The sequence below is a fragment of the Nannospalax galili genome, unplaced genomic scaffold (genome assembly GCF_000622305.1).
Source record: "Nannospalax galili isolate Female #2095 unplaced genomic scaffold, S.galili_v1.0 scaffold1138, whole genome shotgun sequence".
Classification (NCBI taxonomy): domain Eukaryota; kingdom Metazoa; phylum Chordata; class Mammalia; order Rodentia; family Spalacidae; genus Nannospalax; species Nannospalax galili.
Genome location: NW_008342297.1, coordinates 2,462,094 through 2,488,935, shown reverse-complemented (window position 1 = coordinate 2,488,935; position 26,842 = coordinate 2,462,094). Strand labels below are relative to the sequence as shown.

At 37.5% G+C, this 26,842-nt stretch overlaps 2 protein-coding genes across 9 annotated transcripts in view; one reads left to right on the top strand and one right to left on the bottom strand.

The window, feature by feature from the left end:
- Nucleotides 1-26,842, bottom strand: part of Gigyf2 (GRB10 interacting GYF protein 2) — a 146,800-nt gene that overhangs the window by 66,688 nt on the left and 53,270 nt on the right. For 4 of the 6 annotated variants that reach the window (XM_008838103.2, XM_029565948.1, XM_017799373.2 and 1 more), the window contains 3 exons: nt 22,880-22,993; nt 16,130-16,241; nt 14,872-14,912 (listed from right to left, as the gene is read on the bottom strand). In XM_008838103.2, the coding sequence (XP_008836325.1) occupies nt 14,872-14,912; nt 16,130-16,241; nt 22,880-22,993 (267 nt within the window). Of the gene's footprint in view, nt 1-14,871; nt 14,913-16,129; nt 16,242-22,879; nt 22,994-26,842 lie in introns of those variants that run through there. The other 2 variants (XM_017799374.2, XM_029565949.1) reach the window with 1 other exon arrangement.
- On the top strand, nt 616-10,240 carry Kcnj13 (potassium voltage-gated channel subfamily J member 13). Of its 3 annotated transcripts, XM_008838097.3 has the most exons (4): nt 616-733; nt 6,125-6,600; nt 7,944-8,408; nt 9,864-10,240. In XM_008838097.3, exons 2-4 carry the CDS (start codon nt 6,141-6,143, stop codon nt 9,908-9,910), a joined length of 972 nt encoding a protein of 323 aa, XP_008836319.1. In that variant the 5' UTR covers nt 616-733; nt 6,125-6,140; the 3' UTR covers nt 9,911-10,240. The 3 variants fall into 3 exon arrangements, with proteins under 3 accessions (XP_008836319.1, XP_008836322.1, XP_029421810.1); XM_008838100.3 differs by lacking the exon at nt 9,864-10,240 and having other exon boundaries at nt 6,125-6,364; nt 7,944-9,479; XM_029565950.1 differs by lacking the exon at nt 9,864-10,240 and having other exon boundaries at nt 7,944-9,479.

The following is a 26,842-nucleotide window of genomic DNA, read 5'->3' as shown; positions in this document are numbered from 1 at the left end:
CCCAGCTTAGAAAGAAAGAAAAAGGAAGGCAGGAAAGGAAGGAGGAAGGAAGGGACTGATCCCTTGCAATTAAGGGAAAAAAAAAATTTAGGTAACTAAAGTATCTATACTTACTAGTTCTGAAACTAATAGTAACCATTCTGATGGGGTGGGATCTGATAAGAAAACTAGAAAAAAATCAATTAATCAATTATGCCTAAACATCCTTACCCAACAAAATCTTCCCTCAAGAAATGGTGGAAAAAAGATTAGTGAAAGAGATACCTCACACTTCAACATGCTATATAAGGAGAGAGGGCTGAAAGGAAATCTTGCAGGGAATTTTATCCCTTTGAACTTTCAAATAAACTCTTAAATAAGATTATGCAAACTTACTAAAAACCGGTCCTGATTAGAGGGAAAAAATGCACCCCTTCTCCACGTCAGTTCTGGAGGCTTTCTCCAGAGTTAAGGTTTGTGTTGGGTAAAGAAAGACCTCCTAACAAACCAGCATTCTTTTCCACACGATCAGAGCTAATTGGCCCCCCTGCAGACTAAGTGACCAATCATATCAGCTTCAGCTGAAACCAGCCTCCACAACATTATAAACACAGGAATGTACGCTGCAAAGCCAGTCCAAGAAGAGAACCTACAAACTACATTGTAGGTTAAAACTACCTGATCAGAGAGACAAGACTGTGCAAACTTCCCTAAGACCTACCTTGATACCTAAGCTGACTCCTCAAAAGAGCTGGTAAGTACATGAAATAACATTCATTCTTATTCTTTCCTTAAGAGAAACAAACAGCCCAGCAGAGCTAGACTATTTTCAATAGATTTTTAAAACAGAGACATTACCTATATGATGACTGAGGTTTGTTCTTTATCCTTAAATTTTAGAACTGGAAAACAGCCAGACCTAAAAGCATTAGGAAATTTTTGCTCCTGGGTTATTTTAATAAACTTATACTAATTCTTCATTGTAACACAAGAATGAGTAGGAAAAGATTCTAGATAAAGCTCAGCGGCTTTTAAAAAATTAATTATGATTTGGGGAGCGATTAAAGAAACTCAAAATGAACATATGGAAATAAACACCAAAAGAATAAATCATAGTGTTTTTAATTTTCTTAATCCACACAAGAGCTAGGAATGCTAATTTTAAATTTTCTCTTAATCATGGAATTATTACTGAAATTAGATGCTTTTATAGGCAAGAAATTGAAATATGAAAGAATTTCTGACTTATATAATGGGGTTAAATTCTCTTTGTTTGTGATAATTATGGAGGCCAGGAGGGGTGATTACAAGACTTTCAACACAGCCTTTAAAGTGTTTGCATAAGGCATGGACAAATATTGCACTCAGCATTTGAAGTGCAGCCTGTATCTTAACTGGGTAATATGAACTATAGTGCTACTTTAAAAGACAGCAGCAAAAGCACAAGGTTAAGGGCTGCCACCTAATGAATAGAGTGACACTGTTATTTTGATGACCAATAAAGCCAAACTACCACTTTTATAATAAATACTATTCTTTCCATCAAACATTTTATAAATGGGTAAATATTTTACAGTCCATACAGTTACACACATAAACTCTGCAACTTTTTTATTATTCTACTTCCTATTGGGATTTTTGTATAAGAGGTACCATACAAAAATATAAATTAAGACAACTGCATTCAAAAAACACTCATTGCCAGCATGGTGGCACTCACCAGCAATCCTAGCACTTATGAGAGTTTAAAGTCTTCCTTGACTACAAAGCTGAGTTTGAGGTTGTCCTGAGCTACACTGAGATCTGTCTTGAAAAGGATAAAAAGGCATTCGTGTACTCCTATGTCTCTGAGAATATAAAAATTACTTAGAAATATGTCTGCCCATCAGAAACTTTTATACTGGATGGAGGAAAAAAAAATCCCATATATATCAGGCAACAGTAATGCATTTCTTAAAATACCAAATAAGCATACATAAAATCAAACAGGAAAAAAGAGAATCCTACAGTAATCATGTATGAGTTGAGAGAACTAAAAATACACTGACAAACAACAGAGGTAGGGGTTAGGGTCTCACATCTCCTCCTCTAACCACATTCTTTGTTTTAATCTAAGGATTAAAACAAGTACAAGGGAAAATGGTATCTTACTCAAAGTGACACAGCAATATGCACAACAGAGCCATAGTCTAAAGGCCATGCTCCCTACACTGTGTTCTTGTACAACACAAAAAAGAGTGCATGAATCCAAACATTCAGGGTAATACACCACTAGGTGAGAATCAAAATCACTTTTCTGAACTATTTGCCATCATCATCCAACAAAAGTCAACAAAGTTTCAGGAGGAAAAAAAAAAAGGGAAAAAAAAACAAAAACGTCTTCACTGTTTTGATGTTGGCCTTTTGACTTCCTGGTCATGGCTTTTTCCATGTTATTTAGTTGCTGAAGGAAAAAATAAAATTCTAACAAGCCTAGAAGACTCTATAAAAACTAAGTAGCAAGGAGTAATTCTAAAAAGACCAAGTGAGATAATTAACTGCTTAAGGTACAGGATACACTGAAAGGCTCTCTGGAAGAGGAATTTTATATCAGGCAGGCCTAAAGAATGGTGGAGCTTGTTCTGCCCCAATAGGTGAAACAGGGAGCCTAGCAGCTTTCACAGGACAGTGACTCCAAAAGGGAACAATGTCAGTGTCTAGTCCCACAAGAGGCATTTCCACAGGGGTAGGAGGAAACAAAGCTGTTTATACATCTTTGCAAAAGAAGTCAACTATCTTTTCACTGTTATATCCTTTAAGTGTCAAAATCTTTTCTTTTATAAAATTATGCTAACAATATTATATTTTTAAAATTGTCTTCTTAGTTGGCAAAATATATTCAAGGTAACGTTGCCAAAGAATGCCTCTCTCCATATTTTTACTCTTCTGCAGAATAGGCTAATAATTCTGATTTTAGTAATCTTCAAGTCTTGAAAGAAGTCTTCCTTAATTGAAAACCTATTTCTTAACTACAAATTTTAAGTCTGAACTGGGTAAGTATTCCTGAAGAACAAATATTCTGTAGTGGTCTTGACAGTGTTGTTCACAAAGGCTAACCAGGGTCAAGTGTCTTGTTTATTGAGGCAATATAGCAGCAATTCTGGACCAGGATATGCATAGGGATAATAGCCAGCCAGAACTTGCTAACTTTATGATCTTAGGAAACTTACTATGTCTCACTTTCATAATCTGTAGAATGGAAACAGTATCAGTACTTATTACTATGAAAGTTAGGAGATATTATCAATAAAAATAAAGCGAATACTAGTGAGAGTTTATGATGCAAAGCACTGCTTTTTAACTTCCTTGGTATGGTTCCTGGCACATATTAAACAATGCATACTAGCTAAATCATGTATAAAATTTACAATGGTTTAAGTTAGTTATCTGATTTATAGGGACAAGAAGATCTACTACTAAAGATGGGAATTGGCTACAAAAAAACAGCTCTAGAGCATGGAAGAAAATTTTATGAATTGGCTTTGCTGTTAGCCACACTAGGGCAATAATCTAAAGCCCTTACTTGATATGTATAAATTTCCTCTCTCTACTCCTTAGTGGCGTCTCTTCTCCCGGGGGGGGCGGGATACAGTATGAAGGCACCTAGCACAGTGCCTAGGAAGACTGTTGTTTCTAAAAGGAGAGAGATCAGGTCTTTTGAAACATTCTAAGAATGTAGCAAAATAAGGAGCATTAAATACGGGCTGAGGGTGAGGCTCACTGTCAGCACTTGCCTAACAACAAAAATATACTCAAAGATTATGACAACTTGCTAGGGCAGTAAAGTGATAAAACATGAACACGGGTTTTTGTTTTTTCTTTAATGTCTCTCATATGAACTGAAATGCCATCTAATCTAAATAAATTGAAGAACCATGCCAATGTTCAATCAGTAGCTCTAGCTCAAATCTGAGAAAAATATAAAAAAGAAGAATGCTCTGGGTATCATCAATAAATATTACTTTAGCTTTAAGACAAAAGGGAAAGTTGTATATGCCCAGCTGTCCAATGTCTTATCCCAGTAACAAAAAAAACAAATCTCTAAAATCCTAAAGTCCCCAGACATAAGAGGGATCCAGCAAACCAAGAAACCTCACTCCACATTACCCTGCTGCCTTCTTAAGCGTCCTTCAAAAAGAAGAGAACAGCAAAGCACGTAGTGCATGGTTGTAATCCTAGCACTGAGAAGACAGAGGCAGGTGGATCCAGAGTTTGAGACCAGCCTTTCCTATACAAGGAGACAGAGGGAGGGCTGGGGGACAGGGAGAAGGGAGAAGTAGATAGATAGCACTCTCAAGGTATCTACTTCTGAAGAAAGAAGGGATGAAAAGGATCAAATATAAACTTTTTTTTTGGGGGGGGGTCTTTTTGAGACAGGGCCTCCCCTGTAACCTCTACTGGCCTGTGGCTTGCTATGTAGACCAGGCTGGCCTTGAACTCACAGCAATTCGCCTGCTTCTGACTCCCGAGTGCTGGGAAATAAGACTCTTAATATTACTGGGCTGTGGCAAACAAGAAGAGCCCTTAATGAAAGCAAGGTTGTATTTCCTGATCTGCTGTTGGTAGTCACAACACTAAGGTCTTAACTATATTTGTCATTGCAAGGTTGGCTACACATTAGATTTTCTATTTACCATACAGACGAAAGTATAAACCCGATGAAAACTAACTATATTAACACCTTTACAAAACTGTCATGTATCTCATAATGCTTACTTTTGTTTGTTAAATACTTAACACTTTTTCTTCTGGTTTACTTACTTTACAAGCTAGTGTTATTTGCAGTCGGAATGATGTCTCAGTGGCAGAGTGCTTACCTAGCATGCACAAGGCCCTGAGGTTCATCCTGAACACCAAGAGCAAAGGGTGTTATCTAAAGCTGGGGCTACAGGGAGACCCTGTCTCAAAAAGACCAAAAAAAAAAAAAGTCTACTTTTTTGGAACGGGGACAACTGGGGTTTGAACCAAGGGCCTTATTATGTATGTTAGGCGAGTACTCTCTACCATAGAGTTACAGTCCCAGTTTGGATTTTCTTATTTTGCAAAGATTTAGTATAAACCAAGACATTGAGAGGAGGTACAGCTATCCACCAGTGAGGGCAGAAAGAATGTATGAATAGATCTACAATAAGAAAACAAAACTTGAACACAAAATTTTGAATAGGCTACTTATAAAGCACACATTAAAACTGTGCATCTTGGGCTGATGAGATGGCTTAGTAGGTAAAGGCACTTGCTGCCAAGCCTAATGTCCTAAGTTTGATCCCGAGAACCCACATGGTAGAAAGAGAAAACTGATTCCTATAAGTTGTCCTCTGACCTCCATATGCATGCCATGGAATGTATGCAAGTGAGCGCGTACACACACACACACACACACACACACACACACACACACAATAAATAAATAAATAAATAAACAAACAAACAAACAAACAAACAAGAGGGGAACATGGATATCTAAAAGCTTAACATAAACATGTCTTGTCCTAGTACTATATCTGGCTTAAAAATATTTGCAGAAGACTGGATGCCTAGCTCAATGGCAAAGTGCTTGCCTAGCATGTCCAGGGCCCTGGGTTCAACCACCAGCACTGCAAAAACATGAAACAAAACATTTGCAGACAGTCTAATACTCACTTTCCAAATGATCTTATTTACACAGTCAATAGTAATATACTTCAACTTAGTCTTTTTAATAATGAAGTATCCCTAATTATCAGTTAATCATAAAAGGTTGCTTACAAATAGTATTTAATTAATAAATATGTAATGTTTGGACTTGTGCAGAGGTGACACATGCATGTTAAGCATGTACCAATCATAACTCTCACCTTCCGAAATTCTAAAATATATTTAGAAAGCACTGAAACATCAAATGGTATTTAATAGTCACTTAAGGAAATTATAAGGAATACCTTAAGGTGATATATTAGTTAGCAAATGAATGACTTGGCTAGTAATCGCCCTCTTATGTAAACAGCATAGGAAAGCCTGCCCAAGCAGAGAAGGATCTTTGAGAAAACACAAAGTGAAAGAGGCTTCAGATTTCATGAATATTAACTGTAAGATAGTTAAGGGCTGACTACTTTATTGTTGATTTCAGGGAATTACAGCCTGAAATGGACAGCAGCAATTGCAAAGTTAATGCTCCTCTCCTAAGTCAAAGATACCGGAGGATGGTCACCAAAGATGGACACAGCACACTTCAAATGGATGGCGCTCAAAGAGGTCTTGCGTATCTTCGGGATGCATGGGGAATCCTAATGGACATGCGCTGGCGCTGGATGATGCTGGTCTTTTCTGCTTCTTTTGTGGTCCACTGGCTTGTCTTTGCAGTGCTCTGGTATGTTCTAGCTGAGATGAATGGTGATCTGGAAATAGATCACGATGCCCCACCTGAAAACCACACTATCTGTGTCAAGTACATCACCAGTTTCACCGCTGCATTCTCCTTCTCACTGGAGACACAACTTACAATTGGTTACGGTACCATGTTCCCCAGTGGTGACTGTCCAAGTGCAATCGCCTTGCTGGCCATACAAATGCTCCTAGGCCTCATGCTAGAGGCTTTTATCACAGGTAAATATATTTGTTTTTTAAAAAGAAACTGCACACCTTTTAATAAAGTATAGTCAGTTATAGGTAAGTCTGTTATAGATCATTTGTCTGTATTATGAGCAGTGATGCCAAAGGCCAAAGCAAGAAAAGAAAACAATTCAGTGGACATATAATAGAAATGTGCAAGCAATGGGACTCAACACTTAAAACTTTACCTACTGGAACTATGGAAGAAAAAAAGGACCACATATCACTAACTTATAGGAATACCCTGTTCCAAGAAAAATATTAACAAAAAGCCTAAAAGTAATTTTTCTTAGAAGCTATTTTGCTCCATATGTGAATAAATATATTCCAAGCACATTTTAACAGTCATGCCACCTAACAAGAATGTAACTTTTCCTTCTTGTGGTGGATTTTCCCCTGAGATCACCTATTCAACATTTATTCAACACAAGTGACCCCACAGCACCACATTCAACATTATATCTAAAAGAAAAAGTTTCACCTATACATCCTTAGCAATATGCACTGGAAATATGGCCATAAAGATGAAAATTTTGCTTATATGCCTGGCAACGTGTGAGATGCTCCCCTCTAACACAGCTGGGGTTTTTTTGTGTGTGGGGGGGCATACACAATTTCTAAAAGCACAATATAGACTGAGAAGATAAGCACTGGGCCTCACAATGACAACCTGGAATGAGGCTCTCCAACCTGAAACAAATCACTTAACTTCTACAAGAATGTGCTTACACTAGGTCAGTTCTTAGACAAATTTAAGGCAACATTATGTATTTATATGAAGAAAACATTTAAATTTTTGTACTAACCCCTAACTAAATTTGGTACTACCTTCAATTATGAAATTATATCCACCCCCCCCCAAAAAAAACCTATTAGCACTACCAGTAACTTTGTTATAAATAGAAATCAGGTATTTTCATATCAAACTACAATACTTCGAAATCACAGTATTAAACCCATTGCTAGATTTTGCTAGTGCATTGATACAGCATATATAGCACTATATTACATTTAAGTGTACGACTGAATATCAGTTATCTTCAACTTCCTGTTTGACTTTGTAAGAAATTCATGATAAAGCTTTCCAAATCTGCATAAAAAAATCAAATTTCTCATACCCATTTTAATATTATGGGGTTTTGTTGGTTGTTAATAGAAATATTATGTATACTCTTAAAAATTCAGGCAAGTGAGCTTATCCAAAATTAACAATGAGATGAACTATTGGCTCAGTGGAAAATATAGTGAGAAATGTGTGACTACTTGATATATTATTCTCATTCAGAAAAAGTATTGCTACTTCATTCTGAAAAAAATTTCAATGGTTTTGAATTTAGGTGCCTTTGTGGCGAAGATTGCCAGGCCAAAAAATCGAGCTTTCTCAATTCGCTTTACTGACCTAGCAGTAGTAGCTCACGTAGATGGCAAGCCTAATCTTATCTTCCAAGTGGCCAACATCCGGCCCAGCCCTCTGACCAGCGTTCGGGTCTCAGCTGTCCTCTATCAGGAAAGAGAAAATGGTGAACTCTACCAGACCAGTGTGGACTTCCACCTCGATGGCATCAATTCTGAGGAATGTCCATTCTTCATCTTCCCACTAACCTACCACCATGCCATTACACCATCAAGTCCTCTAGCCACTCTGCTCCAGCATGAAAATCCTCCCCACTTTGAATTAGTTGTGTTCCTTTCAGCAATGCAGGAAGGTACTGGAGAAATCTGCCAGAGGAGGACATCCTACCTACCCTCTGAGATCATGTTACATCACTGTTTTGCATCTCTGTTGACCCGAGGTTCCAAAGGTGAGTATCAAGTCAAGATGGAGAATTTTGACAAGACTGTTCCTGAACTTCCAACTCCTCTGGTCTCTAAGAGCCCACACAGGACTGACCTAGGTATCCGTATCAATGGACAAGGCATTGATAATTTTCAGATCTCTGAAACAGGGCTGACAGATTAAGACTTATCTATGCCATCCTTTTTAATGTATTAAATATATCCAGCCAGTTAAGCAGCTATTCTTCCTTCACTGTATCTTATGTTTCTTTCTTCTCAAAGCTGATTACATCATGGTAATCATGCCTATGCCCACAAAAAAATGACGGAGCTAATAATATACATCCTGAAAAGAGAACAGTCTATCTTACAAAGTTTGTATCTGTGGTTATCTGCTGAAATAGATGCAACTCAACCTGATAAGATACCATACAGAAATGTGCTGGTGAGTTTATAATGATGTAGCATATGCTATCAGTTATGAAGGCTAGCATAGCTGAACTCTAAGAAAAATCAACTATACATCTCTCATTTTCACCTGCAAACTGAAGCAACAGCCTAGTTTCAAACTTAGCTCCCTGAGTGGAAAGAGTATTTAGTGAGCATCCTTTTACAACTGTTATTTTTCAAGACAACAAAAATCATCCCTTTGGTTCTTTAACTACAAAACTAGGGTTAAGTATCTCCTTACAAAAATTCAAAAGAACATAATATGGATTCCTAAAAGTATTTCAACATGACATGTATATATTCATGTATTTGTGGTAGAAGGTACCCAGAGCAAGTAAGAGACACTCTGGGCCCAGCAGAATCTGGAGGGTGGTATTTCTGGCAAAAGGAGGCAAAGATGTATGTATCTATTTAAAAGACTACCTTGTCTAATACTTTAGTGATTTTCAAACTCTAATCATCTAGCCATCCGAATTGCTTCCAGCCTAAGTAAAAAGCATTATCTTCCAGCTTATGACCAACTCAATGGCATAAAAAAGATGTGCTCTACATACACTGTTGATACAAATGCATACTGAATTTTCTATAGATACAAGATTTAGTTAGGCTATAACTCAACTCAGCAAAAAAAAAAAAAAAAAAAAAAATCTCCAATAGATAAAGCAAAAAATCAGGCAACAAAAGTATTTTCAAACCCAAATTCCTGTTTCCAAATCAAATAGTTTTTTCTATAAACACAAAATGAGTGTTTGCTCACCAGTAGGAGGTTGGACTAGATGATCTCTATTATTTCTTTCCAAGTCTAATATCCCACGAAAATTATACTTTCTCTGGTTCGGCTTTTATTTTATACATACTAAGATGAATGCTTTCTCTTATACCCAGCTTAATTTAAGATACTTTTTTAAATAATTTTCATTTGAATTAAAAATTGAGCTGTCCTCCAGCAAAACAAAAACCAAAAAAGTCACACTATCAGGTTTCAAAGACGTTTGTAGCTGCACATCTTCTTTTCAATTTCCCTTATTCAGGCTTATGTGGGAAAAGTGAAAGATTAACCTTCTCTGGTGGCGGATGACCCAGGCAGGATCATCTCTTGAAATAAATACTGCATTATAAAGAGCAACAAGACACATTTTTCTACTCTTTGACAAAAGGAAAAGAAAATAACGAACTCTGGAGTAGTCTGAGACTGACAGTGGCAGAAGAACATCAAGAACACAGAAACCTATTTATTGTGAACTTTTGCTGTTTAAAAAATCATAGGCATTCATTCCTAAGAAATAGGCAGGCTTATAGACATTGTTTCCAACCCAAGACTACTGTCAACACAAAGACAGCAAAAATTCCTATTTCTCTAATAATTTAATAAGATTTGCCTAACCTGTGAAAATAAAATAGTATCAGACAATCACTCTGCATGTTTCTTCCTAAGAGCACTATGTCACTTACAGAGATCACAATTTCAATAGTTACATCAAGCTGCCCAAGGGGACGAGCAAATGCACTAAGAAACTTGAGATCTGTCTTTCTATAGAGGATTCATATTCCCCCATCAAGTCAGAAAAATCTCATATCATAGTTACTAGTAAGACATAAACTTGCTAGTAATTAAGGAAAAAATTAAATGTGATTTCCTTTCCACACACCAGAAACAATCCTGCTGGTAAACTGATGTATTTAGTTATTTTACAACTAAGAAATGTAATCCAAAATTTTTGTTCAGGCACTAGAAAGATTCTGGAAGCACTGTCTACAATTCTTTCATTTATTTCAAAGAATCATAGTTCCTAGGATTAAGTTTTCTGCAAAGAGACCATTATCCCCTCAGGAATACAGAATACAAATGGAAAAGAAGGAAATCACTAGAACAAGACCAACCACTAGCAACCAAGTAAAGTACTCTTGGATACTGGTACAGAAAGCATGACAGTTCTAACAAACTAAAGATAAGCAATTACAAAAAATGTTAAACCTTCATTTCTGTTTGAAAAAAGGGCATACCACCAGATGCCAGAAAACATTTGTTAACTACAGTTATCAATGTCTATCCAAGAACTTCAACCCAAAATGCACTAATCATACTTGACTGAATGACTGATATCATGTGGATCATTTTTGTTTAGTAACATACTACAAGATGATTACAAGAACTAATCTCTCTCCTGTGCAGCAATCAATTCCTAGTGAATTGGAATTATAAATCTAATGTCACAGGCCATTTTCCACTGCCACATTCTCCCACGGATATATACAGGAATAGGCCACAATTCTTAGCCAGATGTTTATAATTCCACCCATTTCTCTTCACATCTAAAGCAAATGCATGTACTGGGCCTGTAGTTCAAGGGCAGAGCACTTGCCTCGCTTTCATAAGACCCCTGGTTTGATCCCAGCATCAAAATTAATACATAAATAAATCTTAAAAAGCAGCCAGGCGTGGTGGTGCACGCCTTTAATCCCAGCACTCGGGAGGCAGAGGCAGGAGGATCTCTGTGAATTCAAGGCCAGCCTGGTCTACCCAGCGAGTTCCAGGACAGCTGGGGCTACAGGGAGACCCCGTCTCAAAAAAGACCAAAAAATAAAAATAAATATATAAAAAGCAAATACACAGTATGAACCTTCTCTAATTTTAAAGCAAATAAGTTGGGACTAAGGAGATGGTTCAGTGGGTAAGACAACTTGCTGCACAAACACAAGGACTGAGTTCAAATCCCCAACAGTCATGTAAAAAGGAAGGGGATGGGCATGTGTACCTGTAACCCCAGCACTGGAGGGTGGAGACAGAAGCACCTAGAGAGCATACTGGTAGTCAGCTTAGCCAAAACAGCTTCAGATTTAGTGAGAGACCTTATCCCAGGGGAACAATGCGGAGCATGATAGGGGAACGTCCTTTACTGGCCTCTGCTCATATGTGTGGGAATACACACAGACACAGACACAGACACAGACACACACACAAGGGTACGCACAGCACACACATTCCACACACACAACTCACACAATTTTAAAAATAAAAAGAGCAAGTCATCCTAGTGTCTTTAATATTTGAATTGTCTTAACTTAATGTCGTAGGACATCTCACAGTTGATCAACATATCAGTTTGCCCCAATAAACCAGTTTAGTACTACTAATCCTGGAGAGGATTAGAACTGCTAACAGATTTTTTTTTTTAATGTTTTATTTTTTTTATGTGTATGTGTGTATTGCCTGCATGTAGGTAAGTGCACCCGTGTCGTGCAATGCCCAGGGAGGACAGACAGGCTGTTGGATCCCCTGGGACTGGAATTACTGGACAGTTGTTAGCTGCCATGTGGGTGCTGGGATTCGAACCTGGGGCTTCTGCAAGAACAGCCAGTGTTCTTAAGCGCTGAGCCATCTCTCCAGCCCCCTGCTAACAGATTTTCAAACTGTAACACTTTCAACAAATGTAGGTTATGCACAAAAATAAAAGATCAGAATTCTGAACGGCTAGCCTGAACTCACCATCTTACAAAAAAGCATATTACAATGCGTGGAAACTGACAGAGTATTCTAGTACACTTGTAGTCAGCATATGAACGTCTATAATATTTTTACATTTCATGTCAATTTTTTTATGAGATTTACCTTTTCAAAAATAGAGTGCAAAGAACCTTTACTCTTCAAAATACAGGCTATGAAAATTAATTAAATTCATTTAATAACCACAAATAAATGATGACAATGAAGAAAAAGCTTTATAGTCATCCATCCCCAGCACTGAAACATGAGTATGTTTCAAGTTAAAAATCAAGCTAATCTCACCAAAGGAATTCCCTACTACTCCAAGGCACACATCATTTTCAGACAACTTCATTAGGTCTTTTTAAGAATGTATTAAATACCTGCCTCCTTGAATCTTCCACTGTTCAGCTCTTTACAACCTTGAAACTCCTGAAGGTCAAGTCTAATTTCTTTCATATGATTGATAAGCAAGTATTTGCAGTGACCTGATAAAACTCATTTCCTATTCTTCTCCTAAACCCTTTTCTGACCTTGAAACTTATGCAGGTCAAATCAAGTTTCTTTCAACTGATGGATAAGCAAGTACTGCAGTGACCCTTCTCCCTCCTCAGTCCTGCCCACAGTTTTGTCTCCTATCCAAATAACTGCATTTCATTATTGCAGTTCCCACCACCAGGCTTCAAGTGCCTTTGCTACCTATTTCAAAGTATGACCCTTGCAAGATGTGGCCTCAGAAGTGAACACAATGGGCAATGGAAGACTGGAGAGGAGGCATTAACAGTTAAGAGCACTTGCTGAATAAATGAGTTCATATATTCTTATTTAACCCTAAAAATTCTGTAAGATATTATCTCATTTTCCTATGAGACTAATGAATATCTAAGAGCTTAGAATACACAAGAGCTTCTGATTTCAAATACTGTACTCTTTAAACTACCCTTCATCATCTTTCCACACTCACTGGCAAAAGTACTGAAAAGGGGGCGAGAAAGACAGCTCAGCAGTTAAGAACACTTGACGCTCTTCCAGAAGACCAGAGTTCGGTTCCCAATACCCAGCTGAGGTGGCTTACAACTACCTCCAACTCCAGCTTCAGGGGATCCAAAGACCTCTTCTGTCCTCTGAGGATACTTGGACACCTGGGTGCCATAAACACACAGACACAAAGAAAAATCTCTTTTTTTAAGTACTGACTCATTATCAGATAGAAATGGGAGCAGAGATTCTGGCAAGTCTTTCAAGGTAGTACTCATTCACTAGTCTAAATATGGATAAAGGTTTCAATCAATTACCTAGTCAACCCCAAATTTCTTCATGCTGCATTCATTTACTGTTATTTCATTAATATGAACCAAGTAGTCCCAATGCCATGGATAATGAAAAGACTACATCACTGATATGTTTAAATGAGTTTTACATAGAAGTGAAATGAAACTTACTGCCATAACGTCCTTGTTTGCAAAACAATTTACGTTCAGTCTGTGAGTAGTATTTAGACTTAACATGAGAAGATTCCTGCTAGTTGTAGGAAGATACAAACTGTGGACAATTTTCATGACCGTAACAACACTGTGAACTGGCTTTTTTTCTTCGCAAATTTTAATATATACTGACAATTTATCAGTAGGAAAAACTATCAACATTACAAACTGACTAAATCATCATTTACACTGGTCATCTTTTCTTATTAAGTTCCTCTTATATAGACACCTTTATGATAAAATTTTTTTCTCACAAGAAAAAAGTATATAGAGAAAACTAAAATAAAATGAAGGTGAGCCAGTGATAAAGCACTTGCCATGCAAGTGTGGCGGTCTGAGTTCAATCCCCAGAACTCACATAAAGGTGGAAGGAGAGAACCAACTCTGCAAAATTACAAAGTTGTCCTCTGACCTCCACATGCATGTTATGGAATATGTGTCCCAGACACATATCATGCGCATAGATACAATAAAAGAAAAAGGTCCAATAAATGATTAAAGTAAAACCACTCCTAGTTTTAGCCTTTGCCCTCTAATACAAAAGCAAAGGTTCCAGCATCTTCTCTACTTCTCCCCTGGGAGATGCTATCCACACTAGAAAAGAAGTAATCAGATTCGTTCCAATATGAAAATTCAGTTCAAAAAAGAGCTTAATGTAAAATGCATGCCTTGCAGAGAACACACAGCCCTGATGTGCTATGTCAAGTACCCAATGGTTGTGCTCCCTCCTGGTTTCACACAATGGAGGCCATGACTAAGCACCAGGGAATACTAAGTGCAAGCAGTGTTATAGCTCCACCTACTGGTAACTAAATTAATTTTTAATGAGCTTATTCTTTAAAAAAAAAAAAAATTTTTTTTGTCTTTTTGAGACAGAGTCTCCCTGTAGCCTGAGCTGGCCTGAAACTATGTAGACCAAGCTGGCCTTGAATTCACAGAGATCCTCTGCCTCCAGAGTGCTGTGACTAAAGGCATGCGCCACCAAGCTGACTGAGCTTACTCCTATGTATGTGCCTTAAACATTAATACTATGCAAGTCCAGGAAGTATTTCAAAATAGTAAGAACCTTACCTACATCTTTCCGTCCTGGTTTTTCAAAGCGCCTGTCACCCCTTAAAAAGACAAAATAAATTTCAAAGAAGGCTTGAAAGCAACATATAGATATCTCATCCATGATTCCTACTTTCCTATCTTCTTTTAACAACAGTTCTTTTTTTCAAATTTTAAAACAAATGCACAGGTACTGCCTAATACATAGAAAACAGAGAAAAGCATAAAGACGAAAACAAAAACTCTCCCACCTCACCTACCAAATAGCTTCTAATGAGCAGACCATTAATGTTAGATGTATGATACTTAGTTTTATATGTTGTTTTTACAATGTTTTTCCATATCAGTAAATTTCTTTTGTCTGTGGTCCTGAGGATTGAACCCAACCCTGACCCTTTTCTTCTATTTTTATTTTCAGATAAGGGTTCATCATTAACTTTGTTATAAAATTATAATCTATTTGTGAATATAGCATCATAGAAGACCAATGTCACCTGTTTGGCCTGTTTCCATTTCTTATGAACTGCCTTCACTCATCTTGCCAGACTTCATATAAAGTCACAAACACAGAGATTTTGCATTTACTCACACCAACCAGCAAAATGAAAATGCTTCCCACTGATTAATAAATAACCAATTTAATTATCTATGTTCACACTAATGCAGTAATCTACTCACGCTTCCAGCTTTAAATAAGAAATCATTTAAATCTTTCTAAAAATATAATTAGTAACTTCTGTAGAAAATGAAGTCCTTTAACAGTACACAGAGGCTTCTTCTCTGTGAAAAGCAGAAAATCAGTAAGTTCTATGTTTTGAGAATTTCTTTCTTTATGGAGGGTGGGGAGGGAGATGGTGGTCCATCACCACCACCCCTACCCCACTTATGTATGTCTACAGAACTCACTCTGCAGTTCATTTTGGCCTGGATTCTTTTGCCAACCTCCCAAGTACTTTCAGGAAAGTGCCTCCACGCCCAGCTCAAGAAAAGAAGTAAGCTTTGTTTTGTTTTCTTTTGTTTGTAGTATTGAACCTAGGGCCTTACGGTGCTGGGCAAGACAGCTACTGTTGGGTTATATCCTAGCCTTTTTTTTTGAGACAAGAAACCACTAAATTGCCCAAGGATAGCTTCAAACTCAAGAATCTCCTCCCTCCACCTCTCAAGTAACTCGAACCTGGGGCTTCTACCATGGCCCCCTGCTATGTACCATGGCCCCCTGCTTAAGTGAGTTTTATATACCAACAAATCTTTACATTATAATCTGGATACTTTTAGTTACCTTTCCTCCCAGCTCTGTGATCTATGCATTTCCCTGCCTCCTCCTCGACCAAACACACCCTCTACTTCATCAAAACTTCTTTGGTAGAAACCACATTCACCTCTACCTCTGCCTGAAAATAAGAAGATAGAAAAACAAACAAACAAACAAACAAAAAAACAATTGTCAAAAACCAAAAATCAAGCATATATTCCACACCAAAGATTAATCTATAAATTTCTGTCTCTATACAAAGCAGGATGTCTACATTTAAATATTTAGCATGGCCTGATGAATCTTGACTTGTGAGACCTATGATAGCTCTAAAGTAGCTGGAGCACAGGCTGAAAAAATAAAGTAATAGAAGAGTCCCAGACCTACACAACAAAGAATATCAACATTAAGCTCTTCAATAGAAAGGTCACTAGTCAAATGCTAACATCAATAAACTACTGTAAATTGAATATTTTATTATTTTCAATAAATCTTAGAACAAAAATGGGGAGGGACAGGTTGAAAGGAAGAGAGACAGGATCTCACTATGTAGATCAGGCTGGACTAAACTCAGTGATTCACCTCTGGCTTCCAAGTGCTGAGATTAAAGGCATGTGCTACTACCCCTGGCTGAAAAAATCTTGATATGGAGAATTTGTAAACAGAGAAACTATCGTGAAAACCGGCAAGATCAAAAGTTGAGCTACTTTATCTAATCCCAGAAAAAAATTCTAAAATTATCAGTTTCATGAACTATTTCCTTAAAAGATAAAAGATATCCTTCATACTTTATTCAAATCTTGAAGCAAGGAAAATACCAGACTATCAATCAAACCACAGAGCCAGTAAGAATGTACAATTGTAGAGATTTAGAGCTCTGCGATTCAAATGTAAATTGGCCTTTACTGAAGGCAATTTGGTTATCAACCTGTGACCCTACAATTCTCAAAATTTACTCCAATAGTAATACTTTCACAGACCTAAGTGCAGTGGTGCACCCCTTCAAATCTCAGCACTCAGGAAGCTGAGGAAGGAGGACTGCAACTTCAAAGCCAACCTGGGCTATTTCAAGACTGATTCCAAAAGCCTAAGAAAGACAGAAAGATGGACAGGAAATGGGAAAAGAATAAAGGGAAGGAAGGAAAAGAGGAAAGGAAAGAGTGAAAAAAAAGGAGAAACAAAACAGAAAGACAAAGAGAAGAAAACATTTCACAAATGTGCAAATAAAGTCATGCACTGCTTAATATAACCATAGTCCAATCAGATTATATGGAGCTGAAAACTTCCTATAGACGTCTTATGTTACTCAAGTATTTGTGGTGATGCTGGTATAAAGAAATCCACTGTACTGCCCGTCACATAAAATACAGCATACACATTATATAGTTCATGGCATGTGATCACACAGGCAGCTATGTTACTGATTTATGTGTTTACTACACTATGCCATGCTCTATTTTAAGCACTGTAAAACACATCATTTTACACTGTCTTTTAATTGCATAGAGGCCAAGTCAAGTGATTAACTTACACCATCTAAGCTTGTATAAATAAATGTTCACAGAGCAATGATAATGAAATCACTTAATGATACTTTATCAGAATGTATCTTGTTTTTAAATAAGGCATAACTATATAAGTGTATGAAAATTATTACTACCATTTCAAAAAACTAGAAGCAACCTACTTAATAATGGGTTGGATAAATAAATTTTGATAAATTTTAATTTACAGACTACCATGAAGTCAAAGAAAATAAAGTATTGGTGGTAACTGAAACTATTTGTTACTAAATGGCAAAAACATACTGAAGAACAATACAAATTAAAAGTATTCATTTAGACATTGCTGCAGCTAGGGTCAGGAAGGATAGACATCCAATTGCAGGAGCTGCAGACAGCAGGCAGTATACGCCTCTAGCTTTATACTTTTTGTATAATTTTCTCAATATATATCACCTGTATCAAACACACAAGTGAGTAATCTCGAGGAGGAAGTCTAGGGGTATATTTATAACCAAAAAACCTTAGCAATCATTCCTAGCTCAGTTTCTCCCACAGTAAACAATAAACCCCACAAAAACAATGGGTCTGTGTATGTGTGTGTGTGTCTGTGTCTGTGTGTGTGTGCTGCTAGGGACCAAATTCAGCATATTGCACATGCTAGGCAAATGTTCTACTACAAAGTTATATCCCTAACCCCAAATAGAGCTTGAATAAAAGCATATAACTCAGTCAAATAATTTCAAATATTCATATAGTTGTTCTACTTATTTACTGTCACAAGAACTGACTCAGAATACAATTATACTTTGTGACTTTCAAATTTTATCAAATCCTAAAATAATGCACAGAATACTATGTGGGTAATCTTAGAACAATGGATACCCTTTTCACTAGTCTAAGCATCTACTTCCTCTATAAAATCAAAGTGAGGACCATAGTTCAACTGTAATAATCTGAACATTATCTTCTAGTTTCATCAATGTCACTTAAGTCAACCTAAAGTCAACTCAGAATTTAAGTTGCTCTCTTTCTCCTTCAGAAAATGTATACATTTTATTTACAATTCTAAAATAATTAAATACAAAACTACTCTAATACTAGAACAGTCCTCCATAATAGTGATTTTAGGATGGGGGGAAAAGTCCCCTCTCCTGTTCAAGAGTAATTTTCTCACTGGGTGTGGTAGCACACACCTTTAATCCCAGCTCTCTAGAGGCAAAGGCAGGTGGAGCTAGCTCTGAGTTCCAGGCCAGCTGTGGCTACAGGGAGACCCTGTCTCTAAAAGATCAAACAACAAAAAAGAAGGATTCATTTTCTCAGTGTTACAGAAAGATGGCTCAGTGGTTAAGAATGCATAAGAGTTCAAGCTGGGGTTAGAGAGATGGGTCAGTGGTTAAGAGCACCCGGGGATATGATACCCTCTTCTGGCTTCATAAGTACAAAGCATGCACATAGTTACTGTACATACGTACATGCAGGAACTCAACATATGCATAAAATGTCTTTTTTTAAAAAAAAAAAAAAAAAAAAAAGGGTGTAAGAGGAAGCCAGGTACAGTGGCCCATGCCTTTGATCCCAGCACTCAGGAGGCACAGGGAGTGAGTTCAAGGCCAGCCTGGTCTACATAGTGAGTTCCAGGCCAGCTGGGGCTATAGGGAGACCCTGTCTCAAAAAGACCAAATAAATAAATGAACGAACAAACGAACAAATGAATAAATGGTATAAGAGGACCAGAATTCAGTCCCAGTACCCACATTGGGTGGCTCACAGCGGCCTATAGCTCCAGTTCCAGGGGTACCCACCTTATCTTCTGGCTTATAAGAGAAACTGCACCCATATGCACATTCCCACAGTCGGTCAGTCTCAGTCTGTCTCTCTCTCTCTCTCTCTCTCTCTCTCTCTCTCTCTCTCAAAAAATAAAATAGGGGCTGAACAGATGGTTTAGCAGTTAAGAGCACTGGCTGCTCTTGCAGAGGATGCAGGTTCGATTCCCAGAACCCATGTGGCGGCTAACAACTATCCATAACTCCAGTTCCAAGGGACTGAATACTTTCTTCTGACCTCCTTCAGCCACTTACACACATGTAGGCAATATACTCATACACATAAAAAAAAATTTTATAAAGTAAAAAATAAGCCAGGTGTGGTGGCACGCACCTTCAATCCCAGCACTGGGAGGCAGAGCCAGGTGGATCTCTGTGAGTTGGAAGCCAGTGAGGTTTACATAGAGAGTGCCAGGTCAGCTGGGACTACAGGGAAACCCTGTCTCAAAAAGAACCCCCCCCCAAAAAAAAAGTAAAAAAAAAAAAATAATAATAATCTTCAGCCAGGTGTGGTGGCGCATGCCTTTGATCCCAGCGCTTAGAAGGCAGAGGCAGGCGGATCTCTGTGAGTTCAAGGCCAGCCTGGCCTCCATAGTGAGTTCCAGGCCAGCTGGAGCTACTGGGAGGCGCTGTCTCATAAAAAGACCAAAATAATAATAATCTTCTCGGGAAACCCATTACACAGAATCACCGTCAAGAAAATATTTTGTTCTACAAATACATTGAATATAAAATATAACTTTTGGGTGACCAGCACAAAATACTTTCTGCCATCTCTGGCTAGCACTGGCACTGCTCCTGCTTATGTGACTGAAGCTTCATTAATGGCCACATGAGAAAGATTCAGATTCTAGAGCTTTCCCAACTTGTCAATTTTAAATGATCTATAAATGTAGTTCCCATACAAGAATAAATGAGAAACTATAATGCCACCAACCTAAATTTAAATGCCTGTCCTATTACCTGAGACTTCTGTCTATTCTGACTTCCTTTCAATAATGCTAACAATGTCCTCAACAGCTATGTGGATTTGCTTTATTTTATCCAGATCAGATAAAACAGGACAACAGTAATGTTATGTTGTTTTCACTAACCATTTATTCACTTAAATTTTACCAGGTCAGGATATTTTGAAGTCTGGAAGCTAGTACATTTGCATACCAATTTTGTTTTTGTTTTAAGTTAGGAGATACTACAATTAAAAAAAAAAATAAAAAGTTGCCAGGCGTGGTGGCGCACGCCTTTAATCCCAGCACTCAGGAGGCAGAGGCAGAGGATCTCTGTGAGTTCAAGGCCAGCTTGGTCTACATAGTGAGTTCCAGGACAGCTCAGGCTACAGGGAGACCCTGTCTCAAAACAAAACAAAACAAAACAAAACAAAACAACAAAGTCACAAGAGTCACCAACAAGTCAAAATTAGTAAGTGAAAAATTCAAAGCCAGGGCTGGAGTGATGGCTCAGCAATTAAGAGCATTGGCTGCTCTTGCAGAGGACCTGGGTTTAATTCCCAGAGTTCAATTCCCAGACCCACATGGTGGCTAACAACCATCCATAACTCTAGTTCCAAAGGAATCCAACACCCTATGCTGACCTCCCTGGGCATTGTATGACATGGGTGTACTTACATACATTCGGGTACACTTATACACATAAAATAATAAAATATATTTTTAAGAGAAAAGAAAAATATATAAAGCCCTAAGAATCACAGGTTGGCAGCACATTCACTTGACTAGTTCTGTGCCTTCAACTGTTACTTACATTTCACAGGCTTTAAACTCTGATTGCAAAACTCACTTTAAAGAAATCAAAAAGCAGGGAGAAACTCATCAATCCTTCACTTGTTTCCATTTGTTGTTGCTTTGAAGATTTCTGTTTGTTTGGAAAGGTCAGTTGTTGTAGGACAGTGTGGTAGCTCAAACTAGCCTCAAATTCCCGATATAGCTGAAAGTTAGGCTTAAACAAGTGATCCTCCTGCCACTACCACCCAAGTGCTGGGATTGCAGGCATGTACTACCACACCCAGCTCTCCGTTTGTTTAATATGTTAAGGTTTTTTTAAGGCCTGTAAAGACCAGATGGTAGCTGTGTGTGGTCTGCACTTCTTGATGAAGGAGATTCCCCTGCTTCCCTTGAAAGGCAAAGGAAGGAAAACTATCTGATTGCAACTGCAACCTCTTCTTACTACCCTCCTACAGCAGAGCAGGAAAGCATAAAAAATGACCATAGAGGCCAGATTCTTAAGCAGTCCAATAACATCTCCAAACACTGTCACAACACCAACAGGCAATCCTAGATCACTGGAACCTAACCAGGTGTGTGAACTGAGATGTGGGTTCAACATTTCAAACAAACAATTCTAGCTTTCACCATGGAAATTTTTGTGGCAGAGGTGTTTAAAAGTTAAAGATGAGTCTACCAACTATTCAGATTAAAAACTACTGTTCTAGAGATAGATAAATTCTGAAGAAAAAAAATGAAACTTTAATGATCATACTTAGAAAAACAAGGGCAAGTTTTAGTCAGCTCCCTCAACATTCACAAACGTGCAGGTCACATTCTGAATGGACTACTAAGAACAATACATTCTCTATAAAGACTGCGTATAAATTATTCCTAAGAAATAACCTTAAAAATACAGTTTTAAAAAATGAAGTTGAGAAAATGCCACACCCATAATCATGCTCATCTATAATGTGGAGACAAGAGCCTTAGTCACTGCCAACATCCAATTTATCTAAAGCAGCTCTTAGAAAAAATTTAAAACATATGTTTGGGCTAATGCTATGTTAAGCAACATAAGGTTAAGTGCTCAAGAAAATATTCATATTATAAATGTCAAGAATGTCTCTAACAGAAAATCAGTAACTACAAAACAAGAAATGATATCAAAGAACCAAGTAACAGCAAATTAAGAATTATTTTCCTGAGAAAAGACATAAATTCATCATATATGTGAATGCCTCTTAATTGGTTTGTTGTTGTTGTTGTTAGGTCTAGAACCTAAAAAGTACTAAGGTAGTTTTCACTAAAGATCCCCTATGGCTAAGTAACTTCTGGCACATGGCCCTCGTAAAGGAATTCTGCGTTGCTGAGAAACCCAGAGGGATTTCAGTGCTGGTCCAACTATCAAAACTCAGAATGTTCTAGCTCCAAAAGAATAGGGCTCCAGGGATGAAAAATGTGGATAATAAAGGTCTTCAGAAGGTAACTGGGACTGTCTAGACTTCCTCCATGCTCAAATCTAAACAACTACAAGTGTATTCCTCTGCTCCTAATCAGAGGCAGTAGAGATTATATCAAGAAATGCTGCAGAAAATGTTTAGGACATGCAGTCAACATCAAAGGGAGGTTTGTTTGTTTTATAACCAGACATCAAAATACTTAATAAGCAATTTACCTATCCTCTTCCTCCTCTTCTTCCATAATTATTTTTTTCACATAGCTCACCTCGCCCTCTTGAAGAACTTCGACCTCTAGGAGCCCCCACCACTGTTCCTCCTCCTCCTCGTCCTGTCAATCGCAGGACAGCGGCACTATTTACAGACATGGAAATTTTTTTTTTTTTTTTTTAAAAAAAAAAAAAAAAAAAAAAAAAAAAAAAAAAAACAAGAAAGAAAAACAAGAAAAAAAGGAAAAGTGGATAAAACACACAAAGCTACATGTTGCTTCTCCCCACCTCCCACTGCAGGTATAAAATGAAATGGCATCTAATTACTATGAGCAATGGGAAACCATAACTGCACGACACAGAGATCATTCAAAACCTAGTTTACCTGACAATTTCAAATTGACATTTCATATCAAGAGAATTGATAACCAATACCTTACACAATGCTAGGTTTGTTGAGGAAATATTGTATAAAAAAAAACAAAAAAAGTACTCTCTATATCCAGAAGCAGATAGGGTGAACAGACAGCAGAGGTTTTATAAAAGAGGGTTGGTTTAAAATGGCACATTTTCTTACTGTATAGAAGTTTGCTGAGATGTATAGCGCTTGGGAATGGGCAAGTGTGTATTTGAGAGGTAATCTAGTTATGTGATTTATTTATTACAATAAGGTTCTTTTATTTTTTAAATGGCACTTTTAAGTCTTTAACTTAAAGAGAAAAGATGGTCATAAGCTCTGAGGCAACAGTAGCATGATAGAGAGGACAGCTGCTCTTCTGGTCTCATTCTGTTCAACAATTCAGCAACTCCAAGTAGTATTTGATAGAATGGTAGAAATCAGAAGTGAACGGGCAAAGATCAAATAAGACTCTATATGAAGGCCAGGTATGATGGTGTACGCCTTTAATCCCAGCACTTGGGAAGCAGAGGGAGGTAGATCTCGGTGAGGTTGAGGTCATCTTGGTCTACATATCGAGTTTCAGGCCGTCAAAGGCTACATTGATGACACCTTGTGTCAAAAAAGGGAAATAAATAAATAAATCTATGAGGGAAAAGGTGAAAATTTCCAGTCACTTAGCCACTACCCTGGCACCTAAACCCAGAGTCAATCTAGAATAGAGTCAAGCCCAATTACAGAGTAGGGGTGGGCATCCTCGAGGAAAGAGTAAAGGCTGGGCAGCCACATGGGTAAAATGGTTGCCAAATGTTAAAGCCATGTCTAGTGATAATACTTCTCAACAGGAAGACTTATTTTAAAATTTTTTATTTTGTTTTGTTTTGTTTTTTGAGACAGGGTCTCCCTATAGCCAGAGCTAGCCTGGAACTCTCACTCACTATTGTAGCCCAGGCTGGCCTCAGTATCACATACATCCACCTGCTTCTGCCTCTGGAGTGCTGGGACTAAAAGGGTGTGCATCATTACACCTGGCTATAAAAAAATTTTTAAATGAACTATAAAATATAAAACTCCTGGACGTTTGAACAAGACCTCTGCAGGATGGTTTAAACAAAAATGGTAACAGATTAACTAAATCTTATACACCTGAAATAATACACATTTGCACACAAGTACATGGGTGTGGTATAATGAAGAAAATGAATGGATGACACTCCTAAGCAGGGGAGTAAGACATGAACTTCAGGCAATCCCAGAACTCAGGAGGCTGTAACAAGAGGATTGCATGTTTAATGTCAAGGTTATCTTAAACAAGTTCAAGGTCAGCTCAAGCAACTTCATAAGATCCTATCCCCAAATAAAAATTAAAGGGCTGAGGATACTGTGAGATCGAGGCCAGGCTGGTCTACATAGTGAGTTCTAGGCCAGTTGGGGCTGCAGGGAGACACTGTCTCAAAAAGACCAAAAAAAATTTAAAATAAATAAATAAATAAAAATAAAGGGCTGAGGATATAGGTCAGTGGCAGAGTATTTCACTAGCATGCATAAGGCCCTGGGTTCAATTCTCAGTACTAGCCCCCTACTCCCCCAACCCCCGTAAAAAAAATGAACTTCAGAGTGTACGTGAAAAAAGTTCTGTAACTCAACTCATATTTTAGTACTCGGTAGTGTGTATATTCCAAATCAACTAAAATGATACAACTAAAAAAATTTCTCTTTTGAAAAATATGTAATTCATTAAAATGTTCTACTTTTAGCATTTAATTTTTAATGTTTACCTTACATATTTATTGCTTACTTTTTCACCATTTTATTCACTATAATTTGTTCAAGTAATTTCTAGAAATTATCAGTGTAGTTTTCTTTGAGTTTATAGGTATATGATCATGAAGCCAACCTCAAAATGGAAGATTTACCATAAAAGGAAGCACGTAACTCAAAAGTCATCAATTTTATGCTATATTTTATTTAGTAAAGCTTAATAAAAAGAAAAATGGTTGAAACATTCACATTAACTTACCTTCTGGCAGGCAGTAATCAGTTAACTACCAGATACGCTTCTTGGCATTATTAAAATTATGCAACACTGAAGTTCCAAAACCTTGATTAATAAATTGCAATACTAAAAAGCCAGAGGTCAGTGCTAAAGTGCATTTTGTATACCTGGATCTCACACAAATGAATACCTTACTACCTAACTACTACATGTATAAAAGCCAAGTCTGTCATGTTTTAGTGCAGAAAAACACATGCATTTTCATATACTACTGCTGTTAAGTACAAACTGGCTTAATCTTTTCAGATTCTCAACATATTTAAGTGTTCATACCTTTTAACACATAAACTGTACTTGTACTTCTTATACATGTAAAGAATAACCTAAGTAGAAAGATCACTAGATTCAGTTCTGTTTATAAAAGCAAAACAAAATGTGGAAGCTGCCTAAATATTAACCAATAATGGCTAGCTTAAAAGTCATAGGCTTAGATTTCTATACTTCCGCATTCTTTTTATTATTTTATGTGTATGAGCATACTGCCTGCATATATGTTAGTGCACCCATGTTGTCTACATGAGTTCTAGGACAGCTGGGCTACAGGGAGACCGTTCAATGAGAAACCCTGCCTCAAAGGAATAAGGTGAAGAGCAAGGGAGAAAGGTACCCAATGTCCTTCTCTGAACACACACCCGAACACTCACATGTATGGACCACACATACATCACATAAAAAAAACAAAAAAAAAAAAAAGAAAAAAAGAAAAGAAAAGAAAAACTATTATCATAGTTCTAAATGATACCAAATGTTGGAGAGGATGTGGGGAAAGGTGAATGCTCACCTACTGCTGGTGGGGCTACAAACTGGTTCAACCCCTATGGAAAGCAGTGTAGAGAACTCCTAAAACACTCCTTGACATATAACCAAAGGACCTCAATATCTACTACAAAGATATTTAATGAACTCTATTTGCTGCTGCTCTTTTCAAAATAGCTAGAAAATGGAAACAACATAATGTCCCTCATCCATTGACTGGATAAGGAAGAGGTGGTACATTTACACAATGACATTCTACTAGTGATAAAGAAAAATCAAATCATGAAACTTGCAGGTAAATAGATGGAACTAGAAACTGTTATACTAAGTTTAGTAACACAGACTCAGAGAAAGTTGTCTGAGAACATTTGGTTTTTGCCCAAGCTTTATCTACATAGCACATGGTAATTAAAAAGTACCTTCTTGGATGTTTAACAGCCATACTTTGAGGCCTATGCTAATTTGGTCAGAGGGACATAAAGGACAAATTTTACTCTTTGCCCTCCAAGGTTGACTAAGTTCCAGGGACTATGAGTGTCTCTCAAAATGTACTGTAATAACAGGTGTTAACAAGGGAGATATAGATAAAAATGGGGTTATTTTAAGGGGTGGAGGGAGGGAAGGTTATACAAGGAACCTAGGGGATAAAGGGAAAGAAAGAGCTCAAGAGAGATGGGACGACAGGAGAAGGCAGTCTACAAAGAGGAGAGTCAACACAGAGGAAACATTTCCTCTATGCTTCCGAAGCCAGCCATGGTTGAGCAGGACCTTTGACTTCTCTTCACAAAGATGGAACTGGAAAAAGAAAGGAGC